Source organism: Pseudonaja textilis, chromosome 1, assembly GCF_049901715.1.
Source record: "Pseudonaja textilis isolate UNSWEBS1 chromosome 1, rPseTex1.2, whole genome shotgun sequence".
NCBI lineage: Eukaryota > Metazoa > Chordata > Lepidosauria > Squamata > Elapidae > Pseudonaja > Pseudonaja textilis.
The window spans coordinates 68,458,540-68,476,226 of record NC_141990.1 but is presented as its reverse complement, the minus strand read 5'-3'; the positions used below and the strand labels follow the sequence as shown (position 1 = coordinate 68,476,226).

The 17,687-nt window shown below is 32.9% G+C and overlaps 1 protein-coding gene across 1 annotated transcript in view; it reads left to right on the top strand.

Annotated features, from left to right (window-relative positions):
* RYR2 (ryanodine receptor 2) overlaps positions 1-17,687 on the top strand; it is a 288,713-nt gene that overhangs the window by 206,624 nt on the left and 64,402 nt on the right. The window contains exons 64-77 of the mRNA XM_087937122.1: positions 649-709; positions 1,982-2,220; positions 2,624-2,705; positions 4,156-4,280; positions 4,965-5,285; positions 5,651-5,891; positions 6,356-6,443; positions 7,256-7,348; positions 9,200-9,370; positions 10,353-10,412; positions 10,726-10,860; positions 15,415-15,527; positions 15,814-15,910; positions 17,379-17,482. Of these exons, the coding sequence (XP_087793248.1) occupies positions 649-709; positions 1,982-2,220; positions 2,624-2,705; positions 4,156-4,280; positions 4,965-5,285; positions 5,651-5,891; positions 6,356-6,443; positions 7,256-7,348; positions 9,200-9,370; positions 10,353-10,412; positions 10,726-10,860; positions 15,415-15,527; positions 15,814-15,910; positions 17,379-17,482 (1,930 nt within the window). The remainder of the gene's footprint in view (positions 1-648; positions 710-1,981; positions 2,221-2,623; positions 2,706-4,155; positions 4,281-4,964; positions 5,286-5,650; positions 5,892-6,355; positions 6,444-7,255; positions 7,349-9,199; positions 9,371-10,352; positions 10,413-10,725; positions 10,861-15,414; positions 15,528-15,813; positions 15,911-17,378; positions 17,483-17,687) is intronic.

The following is a 17,687-nucleotide window of genomic DNA, read 5'->3' as shown; positions in this document are numbered from 1 at the left end:
AAGGACCATAAATTTCAGTGAAAAATATACTTGACTTTCTTAGTGTATGAAAGGCTAACATCACTTAACTATATACCGGGTTATATCCTAGATTATTACTTTTGTGAATTATGTAAAAAATATTCTTTGAGAAAAACTCTTCAATGTTCTTGGAGAAATACATTACAATTTCATTATTGCCCAAAATTTTGAAAAATCTATTTTTGACATCTTCATTCTCCAAATTCTTCTTTTAAACATCAGTGGATATCTTTTACAGTAACCAACTTTGCATGGCTCATTGCTTTCATTATTCTTTATCTGACAGCTTTAGATTCAGATGTGATTCATGACACATTATAGAACATATGTTTCTATGTTAATGCATAAATTAATGTGATAAAAAGATTAATTTTTAAAGAATATAATCTAAAAATTTGAAATGTCAAAAAATATTCAGGGAGCATATCACATTCACAAAAAAATGTGTTTTGTTTATGTTAGTTAGATGTTTCTTTTTTTTGCATCTACTGAAATCATTGAAATAATATTTTAATTAATATAATGTATAACATAAAATTGCACTTGCAAGTTCACCAGTAGTGCTGAAAAACAGAAACCGCATAATACAGAATCTCTCATTTTTCTCCTTTCTTCTGGTGCCCTTAGGAAATGATGCAACTTCAATAGTCAATTGTCTTCATATCTTGGGTCAAACCTTGGATGCAAGGTAGATTGCTAAATAGATTTTATTAAAATATTGTTTCAAGTTGATAGGGACAACATTATTTTAAATGAATACTTAGTTGTGTTTTTTCATTAATGGAGACTTGCTAAATCAGAAAGATTAATAATTCCAGGAGAAAAGCTATCAGTTCCTCTGTCCCACTGAAAATATGTTTGGATGCCATATCATCTATTTATATGTCCCAATTCCTAATTCTCATATTTAGTTTACTTGGAAATTTTATAGATTACATATTTATATATGAGCTATCATCGTAACTATTTTCTCAACTAGGAATGAAGGACAATTGCATGGTGAAAATGTTTTGTTACAAATCATAGCATTACATATTATGTGAATGTTTTGAATGTGTTTAAAAGTATGGTGATATTACTGAAACTTTAAAATTAGGTATGTTGCATTAACACCATCCTTCATCATTCCAAAAATTTATTTTCTAGCAAATAATTCAACAGTGTATCCCTTGTTGTTTTACACTGTATGCTCTGAATTGATTCTCAAAACTATATTTTCCGATCTTTCGAAGTCCATCTTTGACATAATCAGCTTGTTCCTATTCTTTATTGTTGCTTAGTCTAAACACATGCAACTGTTAGAGAGCTGCATGCTGCTTTTTCTTCTTACAGAGATTCCTATATTCTAATAAACACTTACGCTAGTATGTTCTGTATTTGCTACAGTTTCAGGGTAGCCTCAGGCACAGAGTTGACTTGAACCTACTTGTGATATTATCAGAATATTATAGAGGCTAGTATGGCTTCATACAGAGCCAGTGTACATTGTAGTCAATATTTCAGAGTGGGACCAAATATACACGTTTAAATTTCTACTTAGTGATGTTACACAACTCTATATGCATAGTACCGGGTAAATTTGAACAATTCACTATCTTGCAGACAACTTTACTTTGTAGAGATAAAAAAGTGATGGAAGATTCTCATGTAAAATATCTTGAATTCCCATAGAAATATAAATCATAACAACCATAGCTAATCTCCACAAATCCCATTTAAAGTTCAGTTTTAATTAATGTCTGGATGGAGCCAATCTCCCTTCTAGGGAGGAAGCAATGACAGAATTATGTCAACTAACAATTTTGCTTACTAGGTTCAAGACTAATGAACTATTTATAGAGATCTATAATGTCTTTTTATGACACTTCTATAACCAAAGTGTGTTCCTTGGTACATAGGAACTCTATGGAATTTGTTTATAATATAATATAATGTTATTTTATGTACATGCAATATACAGGACAGTGATGAAGACAGGTTTGGAATCTGTTAAGATGGCTTTGAGAACATTTTTGGATAATGCTGCAGAGGACCTGGAAAAAACAATGGAAAATCTTAAGCAGGGGCAATTCACACACACCAGGAGTCAGCCAAAAGGAGTAACACAAATTATTAACTACACAACAGTGGCTCTCCTACCAGTATTGTCTTCATTATTTGAGCACATTGGACAGCATCAGTTTGGTGAAGATTTGATATGTAAGTATTTAAATTAATAATTTATACAATTACAACTCTAAATTATGTTTAAGAACATTATAGCTTGGCTTCTAATATTCCAGACAATAATACATCAATACTTTGATTTTAATGGACTTTATAAAAACAATTTTCAAAATACAATTCCAGCTTCATTTGTTTAATTATATTACTGTATTTATCGATCTTCAAAATGAAAATAATTAAATGCTCTTGATGAGACAGATTCAGGTATTCTTCAGCTGTTTGTAATAATACTAGCATGTTTGCATGTCCAGATATAAAATTTCAAATTGTTCTGAATTGTTTTCTGGTATGTTTATAGTGGTCTCTTAGTTACATTGTGGATAACAATGAAAAGCAATGCACAAAATTGTTTAGTGTTTCTTCCTGTTTTTCTTAGTGGAAGATGTTCAAATCTCTTGTTATAGAATATTGGCCAGTTTATATGCTTTGGGAACCAGCAAGAGTATCTATGTGGAACGGTAAGAAAGAAATATGCAACATTAAAAATGTATTATGATCAGTTAAGTGAATTGTGCATGTTTCTTAGGTGTAGTGCCATGTTACAATTTCCTTCCACCTTCCTCGTTGATTTTGCTGGTGGGAAGCTGGCAGTGAAGATCACAAATGGGTATCAACTGACTAGGGGATGCTGCAACTGTCATAATTACATGCTAGTTGCCAAGCACAGGGGTGCTGCAACTATTGCGACGTTAAGGACTGGTTTTAAGTCTCATTTAGTATCATCATAACTTTGAATAGTCACTATACAAGGATTACCTGTATCTCTGTACAAGTAAGGCGAGGAGCTAATAATAGGCTCTTCATCTGTCAAAGAATCCATATATTTTATCTCTAATAGTAAAGATGGGTCTGCTATAATAAAAATATGATTCATTTTGGGAATGCAACCTCTTCTGGAATATGGAAATCCATTAAAAACCAGATCCCCCCACCCTTTGAAACCACTTCATGTTATTGGCCTTCATCCAGTCCATTTCTTCAATCAAGTCCTAAACACAGAGTGAACTATAATACTACATATGATTGAAATTAAAAATTAGTCTGGATATTCAACAGCATATAAAATTACAAACTGGTGGAATTCTATAGACATTGTAGAATTGAACATAAACTGCGTTTGGAATATTGTAGCCAGTTTATAAAAAAGAAGTTGAGACTCTGGAAAAAGTGTGGAGAAAAGCAATAAAGATGATTAGGGGACTGGAGCCTATGAAAATGGTTGCAGAAATTAGGTATGTCTATTTTAATGAAAAAGAGGAAAAGGGCTAACATGACAACACTGTTCCGATATCTAAGAGGCTGCCACAAAGAAGTCTTGAAATCACCTGGGGTAGAATGGATGCAAACCAATCAAGGAGGGAACCAGAAATTAGGAGACATTTCCTGACAGTGAGAACAATTAGTCAGTGGAATGACTTGCCTTCAGAAGTTGTAGGTGTCACTGGAAGAAGAGACTGGACAACAATTTGTCTGAAATGGTATGGAGTTGGACTAGAAGACCTCCCAAGCCCCTTCCAACATTGTTATTCAAATACCTCAGTACCATCTTCAGGAGATGATATTTCGAATATGAGCAGAACCACTGCAGGATTACCCTGCCTAAAAACTCTCCAGAAAGGTATCAGGATATGTCATATTGAAAGTGACTGAGAAATCTTTAAGAAAATCAACAACATCAACCCCTCAGATTAAGAAGATAGTTTTAGAGCAAAAACTATGACTGAAACGTAAATAATGTTTATATTGTAATAATCTGAGTTAATTCTATATCAGTGTCTACCCAGATACTATTGTTTGGCAATGATTGCCAGGCAAATTGAACATCTTAGAAATCTTATTAACATGAAGCTAAACTAATTATATTTGCATTGACTTTAAAAAGATGTTTTGTTTTGTTTTACTTCACAGTCAACGCTCAGCTTTAGGTGAATGTTTAGCTGCTTTTGCTGGTGCCTTTCCTGTGGCATTTTTAGAAACTGATCTGAATAGTCACAATATTTATTCTATATACAATACGAAGACAACAAGAGCAGGTAACTAAGTATGAATTTACTGAATTATCCAGAATTAATTATACTGCATATTTGCTTTTTACTTTGTTTGTTCTTTGATAATGACTAGTGTTGTCAAGCATTTCACTTTCTGTTCCAAAGAAGTTCCTTGGAGCAGCTGCTTCCCCCTCTCCACTGGAATAACATTTTATTCTCATTCTCTAAACCATGTGTTAGAAAGTAGTGGAACATTGATTTAATTTATCTACTTTCATTTTGGGGCTAGTTTTTAAAAAATGAAATCCAGTTGGATGTAATAGTTTAGAATTCTATTTCCATCAATGTAATTGAAGGAGCATTGTTCCTTTTTGTCCCTGAACTCAATCCCCCCCCCCCAAAGAGATTTTAGAAAAATCATTGTACTAGATTTGAAGAGTCTGAGGAAGACGAAGGAAGAAGGGAACCATACTGGAAAAGAGATTATGCAAAAAAAAAAGATCTATTGTGCAAAGCAGAATCCACTCAAATTGATTTTTATATGTGAATATTGAGTCACATACATTCAGAAAATAGACATGAATGATGAGTGATGTTGGAAATACATATGTATAAAATAATGTGTGGAAATATGTATCACAAGCATACATAATTCAGCATGAACCAAGGGATTGTTTAATAATACTGTTAAACATGGTATTATATTAATATGCAGTATTGTTCTTCTAGGTATCAGTTTACCTAACAGCGTAAAGGAACTTTGTCCAAATATTCCATCTCTGGAAAAACTAATGGAAGAAATTGTAGAATTAGCTGAATCGGGCATTCGCTATACACAAATGCCTCATGTAATGGAAGTTATATTGCCCATGCTTTGTAGTTACATGTCACATTGGTGGGAACATGGACCAGAAAACAATCATAACAAGAGTGAAATGTGCTGCACAGCATTGACTTCAGATGATATGAATACTCTTCTGGGAAACATTCTAAAAATCATACATAACAATTTGGGCATAGATGAAGGAGCCTGGATGAAGAGATTAGCAGGTAGGGGAAAATTTTTGGTTCACTTTTGCCTGCATTTAAAAAAAAAAGTTTGAAAATTGAGAAAAGCAAAAACAGCTAATTTCAATAGATGCATTGTACTTTTTAAAAAGGCTGAATGGACTATGAGAGGTAGAGGTTCAGCTTATCAGAAGATGTATATGAATTTAATAATAGGAATAAAAAGAAGTGACCAGGATTTGATAAACCTAAAATGAATGGAGAGGAACAGTGAATAATTTTGGTTTGCATTTCTTTGAGAGATGACCAAAACTCTAATGTAGTAACTCTAATATAAATCTATTGAAGACTGTAACATTTTTTTTGTAGTTTTTCCATGCAGTAAAATTAATGGATTATTTACATAGTGTTTTCTCAGCCTATCATAAGCAAAGTGAAGCCGGAGCTTCTGAAAACACATTTTCTTCCACTGATGGAGAAACTGAAGAAAAAAGCAGCTCTGGTGATCGCTGATGAAGAACACTTAAGAGCAGAAGGCAGGGGTGATATGTCTGAGGCAGAACTCCTCATTCTAGATGAATTCACTATACTTTCCCGGGACCTTTATGCCTTCTATCCATTGTTGATCAGATTTGTGGATTACAACAGGTATGCAGAGAACTTGTTTTTAAATCTCTTATTTTACATCATATTATGAGAATGAGTTTTCTGATTCATAAATTGTAACTGCTTTATTTATTAAATTTATTAGTTGTTTAGCATTATTATGAATTAATTTAAGGCCAAGTTTCTTTTTTAATTAATGGTATAGGACTTGAGTTCATCAGTGCGATATCTCTGTCATGTACAATTATTATTTCATCCATAGGTAATTCTTATTGTCTCTTCTTGTACTGATTTCTCTTTTTTACCATTTTTCTCCCTTCTTTTCTCTTTATCTGGAGATGCTATGAATCTAATCTTCTTGCTCAGGGCTGTGTTCCATAAATCCAGAAAATTGAACTGTGTGCATACATGTTCTAAAGTTGAAGATTCCAAAGTGTCTTTGTTATTTCTGCTATAAATAGAAGTGATAATAAATGTTTTTCTTTTTCTTTTCTTTTTAATTTCAGAGCAAAATGGCTCAAAGAGCCCAACCCTGAAGCTGAAGATTTGTTTCGTATGGTTGCAGAAGTTTTCATTTACTGGTCAAAATCCCATGTATGTATTTTCTAAATTTCGTAAATAAGAGGGGTTTCTGTATTGAGCACTGTAGTATAGTGAGTATTGAGCATCAGATACATCCAGGTGGCTCTTGGTACAACAGCATCCAGATGAGATGTGGAATCCAGTCAAAGTCCTAACCTTTTGTACATATGCGTGACATTGATATATGTACAAAAGGGATAGGGTTCACAGTGCTGCAAGTGCCATCTTGCTTTTTTGACTCTCTGCTGTTTCAAAGTGTCAATGTGAGTATGTCTATAAAAAAATAGAAACAGGAAAGAAAGCTCTCTTGGATGGTTTTCTTCTTTTGCAATTTGTTGTGCAAGGCTTTAATCTTACATCTTATAAATAAATGGTAAATACCAGATGACATCCACAAAGAATTCTAAGGTGTTGTCTGGGTTATCTTTTTTCTATTCTGATTTTTTTTCCCAAACAGGATGATTAGAATCAAATCTTCTTCAAGTACTTAGCATTTCTTGTCTTTATGATATCTTAAGGATTCAAAGTATTTGTTTTTATTTGTCTGAAAAATATTGAAGACAGTTCTTTTGCAAATAATTTGAAAGGGAGCAGTATACTTTCTCAAAAGAAAGATGTTGCTTATCTGCATGTAATAAGTTCAGTTTTGTTGAAAGAAAGAGAAATCTTTTTTATCTCTTTATACCATTATATAGATTAAGATTTTATAATACAATTGTACAGTCTTATATAAATTTTAAGACTCAGTGTGAAGGAGGCAATGGAAGAGACAGATAATGAATTTTGTAATATTTCGTGTTTTTATGTTCTTTGTAATATTGCAGAATTTTAAAAGGGAAGAACAGAACTTTGTGGTGCAAAATGAAATCAACAATATGTCTTTCCTTATTGCTGACACTAAATCGAAGATGTCCAAGGTATAAGAATTTACAAATATTGCTGCATATATCAAAATATTGCTAAAACTCTAGTTTTTTTTAAATAATTAAAATCTTTCACATATACTGGGATGTTGAAATAGTCCAAACATTTTAGAGTATTCTAAATATTTCCTAAACATGTTATCTATAGAGATAAAAATTATGGAAAGGATGCATATTTCTAATTTGAAATTTCTTTAACCACTATAAACTAATTCCAAATTTCACATCCATTTTCAGGGGAATCACTAGGCCCACTTCATCAGTGTAGAATCTCTGCAATGCAAATAGCTATCAAATGTAATTACCATGTAACTTGTATCATATAAAGAAAAGAATTATCCTCATTCTGAAACACTTCTCTCCCCAACAGATTAATTTTATATCTATCCTTCAGTAGATGTTTTTTCTCTTTTATTAAATATGAATTGTTTTCTATTTCTAACTTTTTGAAGTACAATGTTCTACAGAAAAAGCTGAGGTCATGCCCAGCATATCCATTTTTCCAGGAAAACGTTTGGAAAACCAAGTTGCTAAATGAAACTGCAGCTTCTCTCTATACTGTATCATTTTTTTTTACAAAAAGTAAGAGACTAATAAAGGTGTCACTGCTGGTTAATTGAAGGAAATCAGCATGGCTGCTTGGGGTAGAGAAGCATATCTATAAATGAAGTGATTGTGTCCTGAGGAGGGAGAAACAGTCAGAAGTAGAGAAGTGGGAAATGGAGATGTGAATGGGTTCAGAGAGGCCAACTTACTTACATTAATATTTTAATTAATTAATTAATTAAATTAATATTAATATTAATATTAATATTTTTCAGTATTTCAGTTCTTGTTCTTTTCTAGAAGTACATTAAAGTAGACTTAGTTGTATCTAATTGGTAATGCATATTGTTGACCATTGAGACAACATAGGAAAATTAATAAAAGAGACTGGTAAAATTTTACAAGGCCAGTACAAAATATTTTGCTGCAGGACGTATAGGACAATCTACTGTTGTACTTTCTTCTCAAATCCACCAATGAAAGTTTACAGGACTGCTGAAGGACCCAGGACAGTCACATGCAATACTAGTTCTGGTTTCTAATACAGTGGCTTGGTTGGGAAGCTACCACATTTATTCTTCTGGACCACCCATCATCAGTTTGTAGGATTGGCCTTGCATTACCCAATGTTAGGATAATCCAAGATTAATTACAGTAGCCTTCACAATCCTGAACTCTGGAGTCCTACTAAAAGAATCACTAATTGCTCTGCTTCTATTATCAGACAATAGGCATTGAGTTTAAAATCCCTTCCCTTGGGTTGGATTATTTTTTGAGGTTATATCATTATTTTAAAGTGACACTTTAAAAATGTATACCTGATTAGATATTCCATCTAACTCAGGGGTGTCAAACTGGCAGCCCGCGGGCCGGATGTGTTACATGCAGGCCACACCCACTCCAGCTCTGGGATTGGGAAAAATATCACCAAGTGTCATATGACGGCAACGTGGCACTGCAAGTTTGACAAATCATTAAGGAAACTGCTATCATGAGAGCAAAATAATAGCATGATGGTAATGTAGTTGAAAACAATAACACAGTGGAAATATCATAGGAAGTTCCAACTGCTCCATACAAGTGCAAATAAAAGATCAAGACAAAGTTTGTCATAAGAGTGAGCATAGATAATACAAATGAAAAATGATATTGCACTTCTAGATTCCTGCCATCATTACTAATATAAAACATAGTAATTCCCCTGGTGTTTCTTCCTTTTTCATTTCAACATCCCCAAGAGATAATTATCTCTTCCTTTATTTTATAATTTGTGAATGACTTATTACTTCTACATTGCAGACAGCTGTTTCTGATCAGGAAAGAAAAAAAATGAAACGGAAAGGGGATCGTTATTCAACTCAGACCTCTCTAATTGTGGCTGCATTAAAAAGATTGCTTCCTATTGGACTAAATATTTGTGCACCTGGTGACCAAGAATTAATTGCCCAGGCAAAAAATCGATTGAGCATGGTAGGTTTTCTCTATAAATCATTTCTATATGTAGAAGTTCACTTAATATGTTCAATAACTGTATAAATTCTCCCCCTTACGGAGGCAATACTTCTATCTGTCTGACAGGGTTAAAAATGATGCAAGAGTCTTGTTAATGTTTATTATTTATTGATTCATAATTTATATTTCTTAACCACCTGTCTCACTTGGAGAGAGGCTCTATACAATATACAATACAGTAAATAAAATTAAACATTAAAATCAGAATAATTTTAAATTTTAAAATTATAAACAACATTATACAAATTTCAAAAGATGAAGAATTCCAAGCAGGGATTCTCATTGGGCCAGTATATATCAGAATGTAATATGATATTTGTATAGTTTAGTTCTCCTTAGAAGATAATTGGCTCCTGCTGCCATTAAAAAGAATGTTAATTATAGGGATTTGTCCATTATTCTACTCTTTTTTAAAAATATATGATAACTAGCTCCTTCAGAGATTGGTCTTTTCTTCTGGGAACACTTGGGCGACAACAGATATTATTCAACAAGAACGATATCAGAGAATAGCCTTCCGTAAATGTTATCCCGTTCTTATAAACAAGATGCAAAATGATAAAGAAACATTTTCCAAAATACAGTAAATATGAAGTTGAAGTCGCTTAGATATCGATAATACCAGATAGCTGCTAACTAAATGGAGCTGGTTGGAGAACGGAAAAATCCTTTCCTCTAGGTTACTCTTGTTATGGTTGTTACAAAAGAATATTTCACCCCAAGTAAAGATTTCTCTACTATGGAACATTCATAAGAACATTTATGATAATTTATATTATTATAATTTATAAGTTTAATACCATTTTGCATATTTATCATGGCATGCCATAATAACGAAAAATTGCAGCTTTGCAAGTTGCTTAGAATTATTTTTCTGCAAGGGCTGTTCCCTTCTTATATAATATTTTTCAGTAAAATATTTGGTATGTTTTCTTAACAGAAGGACACCGAGGATGAAGTTCGAGATATTATTCGCAACAACCTCCATTTACAGGGCAAGGTAGTTTTCTAGTATTAACAACTTTTGCTTCTGACCTAATCTTTTGAACAGTAAGATATATATGAGTGCAACTTGACACATATGTATACATCTGTTCGTGTATCCATATATGCACACCAGGTGTTGAGCCAAAAATTGTTCAGATATCTGTGAAATGTAATCAATGGTTCTAATGGTCTCATAAAGTTAAACGTGCCAAATAAGTGTAGTGATTTATTAGATTATCACAGTAATTCCAACAGTCTATATACAATTGCTTGGTTATTCATAAGTTGAGACATATTTTTAGCACCTCGTATATATTTTCTTGCAGCTTGAAGATCCTGCAATTAGATGGCAGGTGGCCCTTTACAAAGATCTACCAAACAGAACTGATATCACTTCAGATCCAGAAAAGACTGTGGAACGGGTTCTGGATATAGCTAATGTACTTTTCCATCTGGAACAGGTTAGGTGTATTAATGACATTTTAATATTAATTAGTTTTACAGATTCAATATGTACTGTGGAAATATGTCCTGATGATATACTTTTTTTTACATCGAAAGTATCTGTTTTACATTATGTTATTCCAAAAATCTATTTCACTCCATGGTAGTAGTCCTTGCTTAACAACCATTCATTAAGCTTCTTTACTCATCCTTACCAGAAAACACACCTCTCCCCATGATGAGGCAGCATAACAAGATCTGGGGGTGCACAGAAGGGAGAAACAATATAGTCATTCCATTGTTTATGCCTGGGTAAATATTCAAAGTATTAATCAGGAAATGAATGAATGTGAAATCATTAGTCTGAAGCACGCATACAAGCCACATTGGCTTTCTTATGTCAACTGAAGTGAGATATGATGACATTTAAAATAGCAGTTTATTAAAAGGCATAATGCTAAAATGACCGATGAAGTTTAATAATAAAGTTTATTAGAAGGCATAATGACAAAATGACAAAGTAGACCACAAACTACTACTTGGGATAGACAAGATCACCAGATGGATTTGGCTTACAAACAGTATTCAGTGAGTTGTCCTTAATGGTACTATAGATACATGGAGGAAAGTAAGCAGTGTAGCACCACAAGGTTCCGTCTTAGTCCCAGGACTCTTCAATATTTTCATAAATGACTTAGAAGGGGAACTCATCAACTGTGCAGATGACACTAAGCCGGCAGGAATAGCCAACACCTCAGAAGACAAGCTCAGAATCCAAAAAATTCTTGACACACTTGAACAATGTGCCCTTATCTAACAAAATGAAATTTAATGTAGAGAAAAGCAAGGATTACACTTAGGCAGGAAAAACCAAGGTACAAGTATAGATTAGGCAAAACCTGGTTCACAAACAGTCATTGTGAGAGGGACCTTTGGATCCTAGTGGATGATCATTTGAATATGAGCCAGCAGTGTGCAGCAGCAGCTAAAAAAAAAAAAATACAGTCCTTGGTTGTATAAATAGAGGCAAAGAATCAAATTCACATGAAGTATTAATACCACTTTATAAAGCCTTAGAAAGGGCACACCTGAAATACTGCATGCAGTTTTGCTCACCACATTATAAAAAAAACAAGTTGAGACTTTGGAAAAAATGCAAAGAAGACCAACTAAGATAATTAAAGGCCTAGAGACAAAAACAAATTAAGAACGGTTGTAGGATTTTGGTTTGGCTAGTCAAGAGAAAAGAAAGACTAGGGAGGACATGATAGATGTATTTCAGTATTTGAGAGGCTGCCACATAGAGGAGGGGGGTCAACTTATTGTTCAAAGCACCAGAGAGCAAGACAAGAAATAATGGATGAAAACTAATCAAGGAGAGAAGCAATCTGGAATTAAGGAGAAACTTCCTATCAGTGAGAATAATTAACCAGTGGAACAGCTTGCCATCAGAAGTTGTGGGTGCTTCGTTATTGGAGGTTTTTAAGAAGGGACTGGAAAGTCACTTGTCTGAAGTGGTATAGTTTTCTGTGTGAGCAGAGGGTTGGACTAGAAGATCTCAAAGGTCCTTCCAGCTCTATTCTGAATGAAATTTCTGATTGACATTGTGCTCCCCAAAAAGAGGATATGTCTTCTTGAAGTTCCTTTACTCTTTTGGAGAATTCAATTTAGTATTATTAAATGCGGTATATTTAACTAAATGGGATTCTTCCATAACTAGATCAAGGTGACAAAAACAAACAAACAAACCTGTGCAACTTGAATGTGAGGGAATCTCACAAAAAAATATATTTGGGTTGGGAAAATCATCGATATTCTCTTCTGGGTGAAAACATTAATCCTCGTCTACACACAGTCACCATGTTCTTAATGTGGCTGTACTCAATTTTAAAATATTTACACTCTTTCAAGTTACATAATTTTATATATGGTTTAATACCCTTTCTTTTATCCACATATGTAAAATTAAATGCATCATTTTGATTTTTTTCTACTTCATGTATTATTTTCTTTTATTATTTCCAGAACTTCTCTAATCGTGGACGGAAATGTTTCAGAATGGGAAGTATAGAGTATATGCTCATATGTTATGTTAGGAATGTATTGGTTTTGCCTTTAATAATTTTGTTTATGCATTTTGATGTGTTAAATCTCTAAATATCTGATTTGTGATTACTATTTTTAGGTGTAATTTCTCCTAACTTGCTTGCTGCACTTTGATTTATTCTTACGTTTGAAAGGTTCTGCACTTAATCTGAGGGTTTTTGTATTACACTTTTATCTCTTTCTTTGTCTCTATTATGACATTCACAATTCCTTATTTGGGTTTCGGTTATTCAGTGCACTAATCAATTTATTTTATGTCCTCACAATGTGTACTTTAAGTTCTAGCATTTGTTTCACTATAAAAAGCAATCAAATTTTCCATATATCCTTCCACGTAGGCATGCTGTAATTTTGTTCTGTGTTCAGAGTAAATATTAATTTTTTCAATTTCTACAGTTGCCCATATTAGCCAATGACATTATCTACTATGCAGTGCATAGTATGTATTTGGTATGTAATGACATTAATAATGTAAAAAATCTACTGCAAAGGAACAGAATTAGTACAATTGTTACTTTTATAGCAACATGGTTCTGCTTTATAGAATAGACAAGTGACATTATACTTGCATGGACAAAAAAGCAAAATGAAGGATGACAGCTAATTTAATACATAAATAGTAACTGTAACATAGTAATGGGCAGCCAATAACTCAATCTGTAATGCATCCTACTGATTATTATGCTGCTCACCATCTCAAGAATCCTATGTGTGAAAAAATACTTCATAATTCTCTGTATAAAAAATTATATGCTCCTCCTGGTTATTTTAGAAGACAGTCAAACTGAAGTGCTGTGAGCATAATTCAGAAATATCCAGGCTGATCTTGCAATTACTTCACTATTCTTTTAGTAAAACAGATTATTCTTCCTATTTTGGATTTTTATCCTGTTTTTTTTGTTGGCACATTCAAAATCACAGTTAAAAGCTTGGTGAAAAATAGGCGTTTTCCTCATTTTCCTAAATAGTGGAAGAGTGAAGACCAAGCATACTTCTGTGGGGTGCTCTCTGAGGTTGGTGGTTTTATTACAGACATTTCATTACAAAAGTAAGTAACATCATCAGTGGTACTTAGTACTGATGATGTTATTTGGTTTGATAATGCAAGAAAACCACCAAGTTGAGAGAGCACCAGGGACCCAAAGTTTCAATCCCGAGCTACAAATATTCTCTTGCAAATGAAGGTAAATATGTGTGTCCCAGAATAATGTTGAAGGATTCAATCTGAGTCACTCACCAGGACCAAAGATGGTTCTTGGTTGTATGTAGCTTTTAATTGTTAATTGGGATGCTGATAACTGATCAGCAAGTTGTTAATTGTCATTTCCTTGTGCCACCATGTTCTCAGCATGCCTGAGTACTTGATTTACCTGATTTATGCATAGAACCACAAAAAAGGAGGACATTTGTTTTCTAAACAAGCAATATACCTAACAACTGCAATTGGGATTATTGCTAAATTATGTAATCTTTAAATGAAACATGATTTTGTCTGACTTATGACATCAGTTCTGCTGTAATCATTTAAGCAAATCCCTTGCAGTTGTTAAGCATGCTGTTATATGACTATGATTTGCAAATTTCTGCTGGTTACCCCATTGACTTCACTTGGTGGCAACTGGGCTGCTGTGATGATTTTAAGATTGCATATTGGTCATAAGTCTACATTTTCACTATCAGAAGTGTGAGCAATCCCTGAATGAGATAGTCATTAATTGATGACTACTTCTATATAGAAACAAAAGATTTTTTCCCCAATTTCTTTCTCTACAATAAGTGATGCAGAAAATGTAGAGCAAAAGAACATTATTTTAGATATGTAGATTAATCTTTGTGGCTGTTTTTTCACATGTTTACTTTCAATTTCCAAAACCTGAATTTAAAAGCAAACTATTGCTGTGGTATCAGGTTGATTAAAACTTCACAGATGATATGCATATATCTGGAATTTAACAGTTTAATCTATGATTGTCAATAGTTTGACAAAGATTGACTACAATTTTAAAATATTGTACTCTTGGTTTGTAGCTTACACAATATTTGATTATACTCAGATGATATCAATGCTTGTTTCTCTATTATTAAAGTTACTAGATCAAAAGATAATAATTAAAATAGTTCTCGGGAGTTTATGCTGCACTTCAGCTAACTTGATTTAGTTCTAATATTTACAAAATTCCATTTTAGCAGCAAAACCCTATGCATATTAACTCAAAAGTTAAATTTTTTTATCCTGCTTTTATTATTGTTTATAAATAACTCAAGGTGATGAACATACCTAATACTCCTTCCTCTTCCTGCTTTCCCCACAACAATCCTGTGAGATGGATTGGGCTAAGTGATCATTTAATTCAGTTTAATTCCCATTAATTCACATTCAGTTGAATGGGATTTACCTTATGCCTTTAAAATAAATAAGCATCTATGAAATAATTTCTGATTTTCATTTTTTTTTTGTTCTGTAGGTTGAGCATCCTCAAAGGTCAAAAAAGGCAGTTTGGCATAAACTCTTGTCGAAACAGAGAAAAAGAGCTGTGGTGGCTTGCTTCAGAATGGCACCACTATATAATCTTCCACGGTATGTCCGATCTCTACAGAGAAGAGAAACATAACAAAATCACAGCGCAAAGCTCAGCAACATTAATAGCTTTAGAAAAAAGAAATGTCAAAAGGATGTAGCAGTGCTTTCAATTCTATCTTTAGCATGAAGATCTGTTCACTGGGACATTATTTCTTATTCATTAGCTGAGAAATATATGCTATTTCTGAATACAATGACAGATACTTTATATAGTAAATATTTTGAATATTCAACAAGTGGGCATACATTTTAAAATACATATATTTTGTTGACTTTTTTTAAGGCACCGAGCTGTCAATCTTTTTCTTCAGGGATATGAAAAGTCCTGGGTGGAAACAGAAGACCATTATTTTGAAGATACATTGATAGAAGACTTAGCAGTATGTTAGAATTGATTGAACTTTTTAAGATCAAACTGTTTGTTTGTTTTGAATTGTATTGTAGTATGCAACCTGGCCAAATTCAGCCATTACTAAACTGTAGAATTTGCTCATTATTTTGGTAATGTCAAGGTTTTTAATTTTACCCAAAAAAACAAAACAAAACCAAAACTAAAAAAGTTCAATAATAGTGGGAGATATACTACAAGTTATATGTCCTGCTTCTTGTAGACTGCAAGAAGTCCTTTCGAGGCTATTTAGAATTTTACATTTCAAGATGCATAAACTGTAAATATGCTATTTTTGTTCCTTTCCAACACTGCAGCTGTTACCCTAGCCTTACATTTGCCAGTATAATTATAGAAGTCAGTTCTAACATTGATAATAATACATCATTTGAGTTTCAAAATGATATGTGTTTCTGATTTATTTTCAGCCTAATTCTGATTCGTTTTACTTTTGACAGATGTTCTGTCTTGTGTGAGCATTAATCTACAATATTGTAAAATGACTTTGTATGGCTTAATATGTATTTTGATTCAAAGTATGGTATAGCATTTTAGAAGTTATGCAAACCTATGAAAATTGAGTTAGTTTTTCCACAATGATTCAATAAATGTACATTTTGTGCACAAGTATTAAGCAAATGAGTATATTGACCACATCATCATTTTTTTGCATATTGTCCACCTCCAAGCTGTATAAACTTGAATGCTTAGTTGGCATAAGCATATCAGGTGATGTATATTTGTGTAATGAGGGAGGATGTGGTCTAAGGAGATCAACACTCTATATCAATGTGTGCATAATTATTAGGCAGCTTCTTTTCCCTAGGCAAAATGGGCTAAAAAAGAGATTTAACTGACTTGGAAAAGTCAAAAATTGTAAAAGACTTTCAGAGGGATGCAGCAGTCTTGAAATTGCTAAGATATTGGGCATGATCATAGAACCATCAAACGTTTTGTTCAGGGGTGGGATTCAACCGGTGTTACCACCAGTTCGGTGACTATGTTTTGAACTGTCAGAAATGTTTATTTTTAAATTTTGAGTTGTTTGTTTATTATTCTCTCTTTAACAGATGAAAATAAATGAGTGAGATGGGCAAATTTTCATTTTTCATTTAGTTGCCCAATAATTGTGCACACACAGATACTCTCCCATAACCTCACTTTTACTTCTTTAAATATCCAGGTTTGAGGTTTATTAATGTTTGGATTGACCAAGAGCATTGTAGTTGTTCAATAATGAAATTAATCCTCAAAAATACAGTTTGCCTAATAATTGTGCACAAAGTGTAAGTCAAATCAGTTCATATTTAAATATCTTAAGATCATATTTTCAAGCATCCCTAATGTAAATTTGTTTGGAAATAAGTTTGATGGCTCTCAGTATGATGTCCAAATATAATTATATCTCAGATCTCAAACGTTTTCTTTTCATGTTCTTATTCTTCTGTTTCTTGCTGCAGAAACCTGGAGCAGAGCCAACAGAAGAAGATGAATGTATTAAGCGAGTTGATCCTTTGCATCAACTTATTTTACTATTCAGTCGAACAGCTTTGACTGAAAAATGGTGAGATAAAAAAGAGAAGATATTAATGATTCTTTGTAAATTGCTTTCTTTTCAAATCTAGATACAAAATACTTTTTGTCCCTAGAAAAAGTGATGTGGAGTTAAATATCAAAGTACTATCAGGCTGATTCATGAAGTTTGAGCCAATTTTGTATTCAGGTATATCTACAAAACCTCTCATCAATAAATGGTAGAAAATCATTAT